Source organism: Oncorhynchus nerka, linkage group LG9b, assembly GCF_034236695.1.
Source record: "Oncorhynchus nerka isolate Pitt River linkage group LG9b, Oner_Uvic_2.0, whole genome shotgun sequence".
Taxonomy (NCBI): Eukaryota; Metazoa; Chordata; class Actinopteri; order Salmoniformes; family Salmonidae; genus Oncorhynchus; species Oncorhynchus nerka.
This window is the reverse complement of record NC_088424.1, coordinates 41144185-41157574: the sequence shown is the minus strand read 5'-3', so window position 1 is coordinate 41157574 and position 13390 is coordinate 41144185. Positions and strand designations below refer to the sequence as shown.

At 47.2% G+C, this 13390-nt stretch overlaps 1 protein-coding gene across 1 annotated transcript in view; it reads left to right on the top strand.

The window, feature by feature from the left end:
* The window catches only part of LOC115114030 (zinc finger E-box-binding homeobox 1-like), a 171945-nt gene that overhangs the window by 150511 nt on the left and 8044 nt on the right, over positions 1-13390 (top strand). The window contains exons 3-8 of the mRNA XM_065013709.1: positions 2494-2664; positions 2941-3152; positions 4951-5077; positions 7674-8140; positions 8530-9885; positions 10838-11018. Coding sequence (XP_064869781.1) covers positions 2494-2664; positions 2941-3152; positions 4951-5077; positions 7674-8140; positions 8530-9885; positions 10838-11018 — 2514 coding nt within the window. The remainder of the gene's footprint in view (positions 1-2493; positions 2665-2940; positions 3153-4950; positions 5078-7673; positions 8141-8529; positions 9886-10837; positions 11019-13390) is intronic.

Genomic DNA, 13390 nt, shown 5'->3' with positions numbered 1-13390 from the left:
CAAATCTTGCTGCTGTGATGGCACACTGTGGTATTTCACCCAGTAGATATGGGCGTGAACATTTAATTAGCACCGGACATGGCACCGGACGGCGTCTGGACATGAACACATAACGGGGCACAGACTGAGGAGCAGACAGAAATAGGGAAGGCAATCAACAAAGTGAAGGAGTCCAGATGATTCCAGTGAGCGCTGCTGCGCGTAATGATGGTGACAGGTGTGTGTAATGAAAGGCCTCGAGCGCCAGAGAGGAAGAGCGGGAATAGGCGTGACACTCCTCTTGAGAGCCAGGTCTGCCTACGGCGGCCTTTCTCAATAGCAAGGCTATGCTCTGTACATAGTCAAAGCTTTCCTTAAGTTTGGGTATTTTGCCACTATGTACTCTCTGTGTAGGGCCAAATAGCGTTCTAGTTTGCTCTGGTTTTTTGTTCATTCTTTCCAATGGGTCAAGTAATTATCTTTTTGTTTTCCCATGATTTGGTCTAATTGTGTTGCTGTCCTGGGGCTCCCTCTCTTATTGGTGAGGAGTCCAATATTCAGACAGGAGGTGTTCAACAGAATAACAATATTTGATATTTTGCTTGGTCATTATAGTGTGTTTTGTGTAGATAAAACAAATCTATTTTAGAATAAGGTTGTAATGTACCAAAATGTGGAAAAAATTAAGGGGTCTGAATACTTTCCAAATGCACTGTAAATACAAAAGTATATGGACACCCCTTCAACTGGAGTTGACTATTTCAGCGACACCTGTTGCTGACAGGTGTATAAAATTGAGCACACCGCCATGCAATCTCCATAGACAAACATTGGCAGTAGAATGGCCTTACCGAAGAGCTCAGTGACTTTCAATGTGACACTGAAATAGGATGCGACCTTTCCAACAAGTTAGTTTGTCAAATGTCTGCCATGTTAGAGCTGCCCCGGTCAACTGTAAGTGCTATTATTGTGAAGTGGAAATGTCTAGGAGCAACAACGGCTCAGCCGTAAAGTGGTAGTCCACACAAGCTCACAGAAACGGACCGCCGAGTGCTGAAGCGTGAAGCGTGTAAAAATCGTCTGTCCTCAGTTGCAACGAGCACTACCGAGTTCCAAACTGCCTCTGGAAGCAACATCAGCACAATAACTGTTCATCAGGAGCTTCATGAAATGGGTTTCCATGGCCGAGCAGCCACACACAAGCTTAAGATCACCATGTGCAATGCCAAACGTCGGCTGGATTGGTGTAAAGTTTAGTGGAGGAGGATTGGACTGTTGTTTATGGTTCGGGCTAGGTCCCCTTCTTAGAGAGGGATAAAGAGAGAGACAGAGAGAGAGAGAGAGAGAGAGGTAAAGGGAGAGAGAGAGGGAGAGAGAGAGAGAGAGAGAGAGAGAGAGGTAAAGGGAGAGAGAGAGATAAAGGGAGAGAGAGAGAGAGGTAAAGGGAGAGAGGGAGAGAGAGAGAGAGGGAGAGAGGGAGAGAGAGAGAGAGAGAGAGAGAGAGAGAGAGATAAAGGGAGAGAGAGAGAGAGGTAAAGGGAGAGGGAGAGAGAGATAAAGGGAGAGAGAGAGGGAGAGAGAGAGGTAAAGGGAGAGAGAGAGAGATAAAGGGAGAGAGAGAGAGGGAGAGAGAGAGAGAGAGAGAGAGAGAGAGATAAAGGGAGAGGGAGAGAGAGAGAGAGAGAGGAGGGAGAGAGAGATAAAGGGAGAGAGAGAGAGAGAGAGAGAGAGAGAGAGAGATAAAGGGAGAGAGAGAGGGAGAGAGAGGTAAAGGGAGAGGGAGAGAGAGAGAGAGAGAGAGAGAGATAAAGGGAGAGAGAGAGGGAGAGAGAGAGAGAGAGGTAAAGGGAGAGGGAGAGAGAGATAAAGGGAGAGAGAGAGGGAGAGAGAGAGAGAGAGAGAGAGATAAAGGGAGAGAGAGAGAGAGAGAGAGAGAGAGAGAGAGAGAGAGATAAAGGGAGAGAGAGAGGAGAGAGAGGTAAAGGAGAGGGAGAGAGAGAGAGAGAGAGAGAGATAAAGGGAGAGAGAGAGGGAGAGAGAGAGAGAGAGGTAAAGGGAGAGGGAGAGAGAGATAAAGGGAGAGAGAGAGGGAGAGAGAGAGAGAGAGAGAGATCTTGTCCCAGGGACTTGTACTATAATGTACTGTAGTCTGTACTCATGGCTGTGTGAAAGGGAAGGCTGGTCATGAAGGCTGGTTGAGGCCATAGGCCCTGTGGCGCCCTCCAGCTGTCTACTGGCACACTGCACACAGAAAGAGGAGAGAGGACTGTTGTCTCAGGGAAGGAATGTGTGCACAGGACTATGTACGGTCTACATTCCAGATCAGAAATCATTGTAAAGCCTTCGTGGTTTTTAACTATTGACTGCTGTGACATTTCAGTCCACATACCTGTCAACACACATTTTATGTACATAGACTTCTTATACATTCATATTTTATGTACATAGACTTCTTATACATTCATATTTGAGATTGTGTAATGTAATTGTAAACCGTTTGTGTTTGTGTCACAGTGAAGGAGGAGTGTGGCTCAGAAGAGGAGGATGAGGAGGAGGAGGAGGAGGAGGAGGAAGAGGAGGGGGTTAAGGAGATGATCCAGCAGGGAGACACAGCGGTCATCTACCCCAAGGCGCCGGTCGACAAACAGAAGAGCGCGTCTGAGAGAGGGGTCTCAGAGAAGACCGGTAGGCTGCATCACTGCACCTTTTACAACTCAACACTTACTGAGACCCTCATACTGTTGCTGTTTTTGGGTACGTCCCAAATGGCACCCTATTCCCTATGTAGTACACTACTTTGGACCAGGGCGCATTAAAGTAGTGCACTATTTAGGGAACAGGGTGCCATTTGGGACGTATTCTGAGACCCTCATAATCAATACCCTTATAGAGCTTCTGAGTTTCAGGCACCAATATATCTTCTTTGTTTCATAGTCTACTAATTTCCACGCTCTGTCCCAGGCACGCCAGACACCCTCTCCCAGCTCCTGACTTGTCCCTACTGCTCACGGGGCTACAAGCGCTGCACGGCCCTGAAGGACCACATCAAGCTACGTCACGAGAAGAGCGAGGACAACTTCAGCTGCTCCCAGTGCAGCTACACCTTCACCTACCGGACACAACTGGACTGTCATATGACCCAACACAAGAACCAACACAAGGATCCTGTACAGGTAGGCACCTGTATGTGTGTGTGTATGTGTCTCTGTCCCTGATTCCCTGTCTCTGTCCTTAGCCCTTGTCTCTGTTTCTGTGTCTGTTCCTGTTTCTGTCCTAGTCTCAGTTTATGTCCCTGTTCCTGTCTCTGTCCCTGTCCTTGTATCTTCTCTGTCTCTGTCCCTGTATCTTATCTGTCCCTGTATCTTCTCCGTCCCTGTATCTTCTCTGTCCCTGTATCTTCTCTGTCCCTGTATCTTCTCTGTCCCTGTCCCTGTATCTTCTCTGTCCCTGTCCCTGTATCTGTATCTTCTCTGTCTCTGTCCCTGTATCTTCTCTGTCCCTGTATCTTCTCCGTCCCTGTATCTTCTCTGTCCCTGTATCTTCTCCGTCCCTGTATCTTCTCTGTCCCTGTATCTTCTCTGTCCCTGTCCCTGTATCTGTATCTTCTCTGTCTCTGTCCCTGTATCTTCTCTGTCCCTGTATCTTCTCTGTCCCTGTATCTTCTCTGTCCCTGTCCCTGTATCTTCTCTGTCCCTGTATCTTCTCTGTCCCTGTCCCTGTATCTTCTCTGTCCCTGTATCTTCTCTGTCCCTGTATCTTCTCTGTCCCTGTATCTTCTCTCTCTGTCCCTGTATCTTCTCTGTCTCTTTCCCTGTATCTTCTCTGTCTCTGTCCCTGTATCTTCTCTGTCTCTGTATCTTCTCTGTCCCTGTATCTTCTCTGTCTCTGTCCCTGTCCCTGTATCTTCTCTGTCCCTGTCCCTGTATCTTCTCTGTCCCTGTATCTTCTCTGTCCCTGTATCTTCCCTGTCCCTGTATCTTCCCTGTCCCTGTATCTTCCCTGTCCCTGTATCTTCTCTGTCTCTGTCCCTGTATCTTCTCTGTCTCTGTCCCTGTATCTTCTCTGTCCCTGTATCTTCTCTGTCCCTTTCCCTGTATCTTCTCTGTCCCTGTATCTTCTCTGTCCCTGTCCCTGTATCTTCCCTGTCCCTGTATCTTCCCTGTCCCTGTATCTTCTCTGTCCCTGTCCCTGTATCTTCCCTGTCCCTGTATCTTCTCTGTCCCTGTATCTTCTCTGTCCCTGTCCCTGTATCTTCTCTGTCCCTGTATCTTCTCTGTCCCTGTATCTTCCCTGTCCCTGTATCTTCTCTGTCCCTGTATCTTCTCTGTCTATGTCCCTGTATCTTCTCTGTCTCTGTCCCTGTATTTTCCCTGTCCCTGTCCCTGTATCTTCTCTGTCACTGTCCCTGTATCTTCCCTGTCCCTGTATCTTCCCTGTCCCTGTCTCTTCTCTGTCACTGTATCTTCTGTCACTGTCCCTGTATCTTCTCTGTCCCTGTATCTTCTCTGTCTCTGTCTCTGTCCCTGTATCTTCTCTGTCACTGTCCCTGTATCTTCTCTGTCACTGTCCCTGTATCTTCCCTGTCCCTGTCCCTGTGCCTGTATCTTCTCTGTCACTGTCCCTGTATCTTCTCCGTCCCTGTATCTTCTCTGTCTCTGTCCCTGTCCCTGTATCTTCTCCGTCCCTGTCCCTGTTTCTGTCCTTGTCGATGTCCATGTCCCTGTGGTTGGAGGACTCACAGGTTTCCTGCCTTGTTTCAGAATTATTTGAATTCTCCTTTTAGCCTGTTCTTTAAATGGAGCGATTTGATTAATGTGTCTGTAATTCAAGACAAATATGTCTATTACTGCTTTACTGGGAATTAAAACACATCCTTCAAGACAGTAACAAGAGTACTCTTTAAACAGGATACTGACGTTACAAAACATCCCAATCACTCACCGCTGTCTGTCTGTCCTGTCTGTCTGCCAGCGTCATGTACCCCAGACCACCACCACAACAATAACAACAGGGGGGAACAGGAAGTTCAAGTGTACTGAGTGTTCCAAGGCTTTTAAATATAAGCACCACCTGAAGGAGCATCTTCGCATCCACAGCGGTGAGTCAAATTGGCATCGCACCGGTCGCCGTGGCAACACACACACACACACACACCGTCATCATGACTCATACCCACCAGCCACAGTAATTTCATTGAAATGATGTGGAAATAACATTGATTCAACCAGTGTGACCCCAGTGGGTAGTGTCTGCATCCTAAAGAGCACCCTATTCCTGACCAGAGCCCTATTCGCCCTGGTCAAAAGTAGTGCACTACATAGGGAATAGGGTACCATGGGCCGTGTTGAAATGTAGTGTACTACATAGGGAATAGGGCACCATGGGCTGTCTTCAAAAGTAGTGCACTACATAGGGAATAGGGCACCATGGGCTGTCTTCAAAAGTAGTGCACTACATAGGGAATAGGGTACCATGGGCCCTGGTCAAACGTAGTGTACTACATAGGGAATAGGGTGCCGTTTGGGATGCAGATACTGTGACTCACCTATATTCACAGTGGTGGTCTAGATGTACTGAACTCACCTATATTTACAGTGGTGGTCTAGATGTACTGAACTCACCTATATTCACAGTGGTGGTCCAGATGTACTGAACTCACCTATATTCACAGTGGTGGTCCAGATGTACTGAACTCACCTATATTCACAGTGGTGGTACAGATGTACTGAACTCACCTATATTCACAGTGGTGGTCCAGATGTACTGAACTCACCTATATTCACAGTGGTGGTCTAGATGTACTGAACTCACCTATATTCACAGTGGTGGTCTAGATGTACTGAACTCACCTATATTCACAGTGGTGGTCCAGATGTACTGAACTCACCTATATTCACAGTGGTGGTCCAGATGTACTGAACTCACCTATATTCACAGTGGTGGTCTAGATGTACTGAACTCACCTATATTCACAGTGGTGGTCCAGATGTACTGAACTCACCTATATTCACAGTGGTGGTCTAGATGTACTGAACTCACCTATATTCACAGTGGTGGTCCAGATGTACTGAACTCACCTATATTCACAGTGGTGGTCCAGATGTACTGAACTCACCTATATTCACAGTGGTGGTCCAGATGTACTGAACTCACCTATATTCACAGTGGTGGTCCAGATGTACTGAACTCACCTATATTCACAGTGGTGGTCCAGATGTACTGAACTCACCTATATTCACAGTGGTGGTCCAGATGTACTGAACTCACCTATATTCACAGTGGTGGTCCAGATGTACTGAACTCACCTATATTCACAGTGGTGGTCCAGATGTACTGAACTCACCTATATTCACAGTGGTGGTACAGATGTACTGAACTCACCTATATTCACAGTGGTGGTCCAGATGTACTGAACTCACCTATATTCACAGTGGTGGTCCAGATGTACTGAACTCACCTATATTCACAGTGGTGGTCCAGATGTACTGAACTCACCTATATTCACAGTGGTGGTCCAGATGTACTGAACTCACCTATATTCACAGTGGTGGTCCAGATGTACTGAACTCACCTATATTCACAGTGGTGGTCCAGATGTACTGAACTCACCTATATTCACAGTGGTGGTCCAGATGTACTGAACTCACCTATATTCACAGTGGTGGTCCAGATGTACTGAACTCACCTATATTCACAGTGGTGGTCCAGATGTACTGAACTCACCTATATTCACAGTGGTGGTCCAGATGTACTGAACTCACCTATATTCACAGTGGTGGTCCAGATGTACTGAACTCACCTATATTCACAGTGGTGGTCCAGATGTACTGAACTCACCTATATTCACAGTGGTGGTCCAGATGTACTGAACTCACCTATATTCACAGTGGTGGTCCAGATGTACTGAACTCACCTATATTCACAGTGGTGGTCCAGATGTACTGAACTCACCTATATTCACAGTGGTGGTCCAGATGTACTGAACTCACCTATATTCACAGTGGTGGTCCAGATGTACTGAACTCACCTATATTCACAGTGGTGGTCCAGATGTACTGAACTCACCTATATTCACAGTGGTGGTCCAGATGTACTGAACTCACCTATATTCACAGTGGTGGTCCAGATGTACTGAACTCACCTATATTCACAGTGGTGGTCCAGATGTACTGAACTCACCTATATTCACAGTGGTGGTCCAGATGTACTGAACTCACCTATATTCACAGTGGTGGTCCAGATGTACTGAACTCACCTATATTCACAGTGGTGGTCTAGATGTCCTGAACTCACCTATATTCACAGTGGTGGTCCAGATGTACTGAACTCACCTATATTCACAGTGGTGGTCCAGATGTACTGAACTCACCTATATTCACAGTGGTGGTCCAGATGTACTGAACCGACCCGTTTCTCCTTTGATATGTTTCTAATATGCAGCTCTGTTATTTCAGAGTCTTGATTATGATCATTATTGAGTCTGTGCTCCTGGCCGATGTGTCGTCATTCTGTTGCTATTATTGCCTCGGCCTGTTTGTTAACGATAGGTTCACCTGAGTCCCAAATAGTAGCACCCTATCCTGACAGGGTGCTCTGGTCAAATGTAGTGCAATATCTAGGTAATAGGATGCCGTTTGGAACATAACCTCAGCTGTTCAGCTGTTTCCTAGATTTACACATCTCTTTCTTTGCAGGAGAGAAGCCATACGAGTGCCCCAACTGTAAGAAGAGGTTTTCACACTCAGGGTCCTACAGTTCCCACATCAGCAGTAAGAAGTGTGTTGGCATGGTGCCTGTCAACGGCAACCCCAGCCCAGTCATTAAGGTCTCCAACCAGACCCCCAGCCAGACCCAGCCCTCTGGCCCCGCCGCAGCCCCAGTCCGAGTGCTCCTCCGGGGGGAGAAGACAGACAGCAAGCCCCTGCAGGAGCAGCTCCCCCACACTCAGATTAAATCTGAGCCTGTGGATTACGAGTTCAAGCCGGTGGTGGTGGCGCCTAACGGGGCGGCGGGGACGAATGGAACGGTGTTTAATGGTGGCGTGGCGCTGCCTCAGGGCACGGCGCTGCCTCAGGGCATGGTCCAGGCGGTGGTACTGCCCACCATGGGTCTGATGTCTCCTATCACTATTAACCTCAGCGACCTGCAGAACATGCTCAAGGTTTGATTTGATTTACAATTGGTATAAAAAACCGACAGTGGCTTGCGAAAGTATTCACCCCCCTTGACATTTTTCCTATATTGTTGCATTACAACCTGAAATTTAAATGTATTATTTATTTGGATTTCATGTAATTGACATACACAAAATAGTCCAAATTGGTGAAGTGAAATGAAAAAAATTACTTAAATGATTTAATTTAAAAAACAAACAATTGAAAACAATTAAACCACACGTGTGTATACAATGCATTTTAAAATATCTCTTTACTCAAAAAGTTCACTGTTGATATGGTCCTAAACGTAGCATGTCAACAGTAAGGTTTTAAAGTGTGATGATGCAAAATGAGGATAACAACTTGTATCTATGGTGGTCCTCTTATATCCAAGGTGGCCTTGGATGGAAACGTGCTGCGTCAGGTGTTGGGGACGGCCAACGGGCTGGTGACCTCCAAGCAGGGGTTTGTGACACAGGCTGGCCAGCAGGTAATCTCAGCCATCAGCCTGCCTGGCTTCGTGGACCAGGACGGTACCACCAAGATCATCATTAACTACAGCCTGGAGCCAAGCCCAGCCCAGCAGCCCACCACCCCTCAGCTCCTCAAGCAGGAGGCTCCCCCTCCCAACACCGCCAGTGCCACAAACCCACAGCCCGCCTCCAAAGTAACAGAGAAACTCCCCCAGGACCTCCACATCAACAAGACCGAGCCGGACGACTCGGAGCACGAGTCAGAGATGGAGACGCAGGAGACAGAGACTGAAGCTGAGACACCAAAGGCCCTGACAGGCAAGACAAGGTGTCTACTGTGTGACAACTGTCCTGGTGATTTGGATGCACTGCACATGCTCCAGCATTGTAAACCTACCAACGGGGAGGGAGGTGACAGCGCCACCCTCGACCCCTCCATCGCCACCCTCCTGGCCGAGGCAGGGATAACTCCAGGCCAGCATCCTCTAAAGAATCTGCTCTCACTCCTCAAGGCCTACTTCGCCTTAAACGCAGAGCCCACCGAGGAAGAGCTGGCCAAGATCTCTGACAATGTCAGCCTGCCCGTGGACGTGGTCAAGAAGTGGTTTGAGAAAATGCGGTCAGGTCAGATCACGGTCGGACCCCCTGGTTCCTCTCCAGATGACTCTGGACTTTCAGATTCCAGCACAGAGACCCAGCTAGACCAAGAGAAGAGCGGGACAGAGATAGAGGAGCAGCAGGCCTCAGCCCAAACACAGGAGACATCATCTTCCCAACCTCCTGCCTCGACGTCCCCCTCTGTCTCAGCCTCGGCCCTCTCACCACTAAACCTCTCCTCCAGCGGCCTGGTCATCGTGAAGACTGAGGTCGACTCTGAGCGCGAGGCTCAAGATCTTCCCCTGGACCTGTCCCTTCCCAAGCAGCCCCAGTCACAGCCCCAGGTCCCCCATGTTCCACAGGAGCAGCCCCTCAACCTCACCTGCCTGAAGGAGACAGTCCAGGCCCAGCTCCCAGGACTCCAGGGAACCACCAACACCATCTACGTCACCTCCTCCCCCCAAACGACCATCCCCAGCCCGGTGAACATAATGACCACCCGGCTAGTAGCCATCACCAACCAGGGCAGCGGTGTGCCCTGCCTCAGAGCCATCTCCACCGGCACCACCAAACGGACCATCCTCATCCCCCAGCTCACCTACACATACACCACTACAGCATGCAGCGGCACCACTGGGGCCGACGGAGCCCAGAAGACCGTCAGAATCAACGGCTGCCAGGTTGGTTTGTGAAAGAGCTATTCAGAATGCATGATTATGTGTGAGACAAGACAATGTAAAGAGATAGGTAGAGTTTACCCTATTTTTCCTGCTTCAGCTTTACTGACTACCCTGACTAACCCAACCCTCAGGAGTCAGGCTGTATCTCCAATGGTATCCAATGGTGCACTACTTTAGGGCTCTGGTCTAAAGTAGTGCACTACATCCTGAAAAGGGTGGCATTTGGGACTCATCCTTACTCTGACTGTGTGTGTGTGTGTGTGTGTGTGTGTGTCTGTGTGTGTGTCTGTGTGTGTCTGTGTGTGTGTGTGTGTGTGTGTGTGTGTCTGTGTCTGTGTCTGTGTGTGTCTGTGTCTGTGTCTGTGTCTGTGTCTGTGTGTGTGTCTGTGTCTGTGTCTGTGTCTGTGTCTGTGTCTGTGTGTCTGTGTGTGTGTGTGTGTGTGTGTGTGTGTCTCTGTGTGTGTGTGTGTGTGTCTGTGTCTGTGTGTGTGTCTGTGTGTGTGTGTGTGTGTGTGTGTGTGTGTCTGTGTGTGTGTCTGTGTGTGTCTGTGTGTGTGTGTGTGTGTGTGTGTGTGTGTGTCTGTGTGTGTGTGTGTGTCTGTGTGTGTGTGTGTGTCTGTGTCTGTGTGTGTGTGTGTGTGTGTGTGTAAGCAGGATGAATCCTCCATTGTATGTTAAAACCCATGTGAGCGGCTCACAGCGTAGCGTCTGTCTGAAAGCCGTGTCTGCCGGGTGCGGCAGAGAGATCTCTCTAAGATACTCCCTCTGGGCTTTTTACAGGCGATTTTACAGGCGTTTGACATTGGAAACACTGTGTTTAAATATAATATAATATAAATAGGATTATTAGTTGTAACCTATTGTTGTTGTTGGATTTCTTCTTCTTCTTCCTAATAACATGCTGATCATTATTATTGTTATTCTAAAAACAATCTGTATTTTTCTCGGACAGGAGGAGAAGTCTGCCACCAGCTCAGAGGGTGTGTCGACGGTAGAGGAGCAGGATAACTCAGACTCTTCCCCTCCGCTGAAGAAGATGCGTCGACTGCAGAGCGGGATGTACTCCTGTGATCTGTGCGACAAGATCTTCCAGAAGAGCAGCTCCCTGCTCAGGCATAAATACGAACACACAGGTAAACAATATGGCCACGGTCTGAGGATCCCCTGGGTCAGGGGCCGTATATATAAAGAGTCTCATAAAGCATAGACCTGCTGCCAGCGTCTCCTTTGTCCTGATATTGTACATATTGTTCTGATTGAGCCCACATTTTCTGACATACAGTGGGGCAAAAAAAGTATTTAGTCAGCCACCAATTGTGCAAGTTCTCCCACTTAAAAAGATGAGAGAGGCCTGTAATTTTCATCATAGGTACACTTCAACTATGACAGACAAAATTAGAAAAAAAATCCAGAAAATCACATTGTAGGATTTTTTAGGAATTTATTTGCAAATTATGGTGGAAAATAAGTATTTGGTCAATAACAAAAGTTTATCTCAATACTTTGTTATATACCCTTTGTTGGCAATGACAGAGGTCAAACATTTTCTGTAAGTCTTCACAAGGTTTTCACACACTGTTGCTGGTATTTTGGCCCATTCCTCCATGCAGATCTCCTCTAGAGCAGTGATGTTTTGGGGCTGTTGCTGGGCAACACGGACTTTCAACTCCCTCCAAAGATTTTCTATGGGGTTGAGATCTGGAGACTGACTAGGCCACTCCAGGACCTTGAAATGCTTCTTACGAAGCCACTCCACTCCATTTTCATGCTGAAAGACCCAGCCACGTTTCATCTTCAATGCCCTTGCTGATGGAAGGAGGTTTTCACTCAAAATCTCACGATACATGGCCCCATTCATTCTTTCCTTTACACGGATCAGTCGTCCTGGTCCCTTTGCAGAAAAACAGCCCCAAAGCATGATGTTTCCACTCCCATGCTTCACAGTAGGTATGGTGTTCTTTGGATGCAACTCAGCATTCCTTGTCCTCCAAACACGACGAGTTGAGTTTTTAGCAAAAAGTTATATTTTGGTTTCATCTGACCATATGACATTCTCCCAATCTTCTTCTGGATCATCCAAATGCTCTCTAGCAAACTTCAGACAGGCCTGGACATGTACTGGCTTAAGCAGGGGGACACGTCTGGCACTGCAGGATTTGAGTCCCTGGTGGCGTAGTGTGTTACTGATGGTAGGCTTTGTTACTTTGGTCCCAGCTCTGTGCAGGTCATTCACTAGGTCCCCCCGTGTGGTTCTGAGATTTTTGCTCACCGTGTGATCATTTTAACCCCACGGGGTTAAAATTTTTGCTCACCTTGTGATCATTTTAACCCCACGGGGTGAGATCTTGCGTGGAGCCCCCAGATCGAGGGAGATTGTCAGTGGTCTTGTATGTCTTCCATTTCCTAATAATTGCTCCCACAGTTGATTTCTTCAAACCAAGCTGCTTACCTATTGCAGATTCAGTCTTCCCAGCCTGGTACAGGTCTACAATTTTGTTTCTGGTGTCCTTTGACAGCTCTTTGGTCTTGGCCATAGTGGAGTTTGAAGTGTGACTGTTTGAGGTTGTGGACAGGTGTCTTTTATACTGATAACAAGTTCAAACAGGTGCCACTAATACAGGTAACGAGTGGAGGACAGAGGAGCCTCTTAACTTCTTGCGTCGAGCAATCCCGTATCCGGGAGCGCAATCATAGCCTCAAGCTCATTACCATAACGCAACGTTAACTATTCATGAAAATCGCAAATGAAATGAAAGAAATATATTCACTCACAAGCTTAGCCTTTTGTTAACAACACTGTCATCTCAGATTTTCAAAATATGCTTTTCAACCATAGCTACACAAGCATTTGTGTAAGAGTATTGATAGCTAGCATAGCATTAAGCCTAGCATTCAGCAGGCAACATTTTCACAAAAACAAGAAAAGCATTCAAATAAAATCATTTAACTTTGAAGAACTTTGGATGTTTTCAATGAGGAGACTCTCAGTTAGATAGCAAATGTTCAGTTTTTCCAAAAATATTATTTGTGTAGGAGAAATCGCTCCGTTTTTTTCATCACGTTTGGCTAAGAAAAACCCCGAAAATTCAGTCATTACAACGCCAAACTTTTTTCCAAATTAACTCCATAATATTGACAGAAACATGGCAAACGTTGTTTAGAATCAATCCTCAAGGTTTTTTTTTTTCACATATCTATTCGATGATAAATCATTCGTGGCAGTTGGGTTTCTCCTCTGAAGCAAATGGAAAAATGCACGCAGCTGGAGATTACGCAATATTTTCGACGGAGGACACCAAGCGAGCACCTGGTAAATGTAGTCTCTCATGGTCAATGATATGCCTACAAATACGTCACAATGCTGCAGGCACCCTGGGGAAACGACAGAAAGTGTAGGCTCATTCCTGGCGCATTCACAGCCATATAAGGAGACATTGGAACACAGCGCCTTCAAAATCTGGGGCATTTCCTGTTTGAAATTTCATCTTGGTTTCGCCTGTAGCAT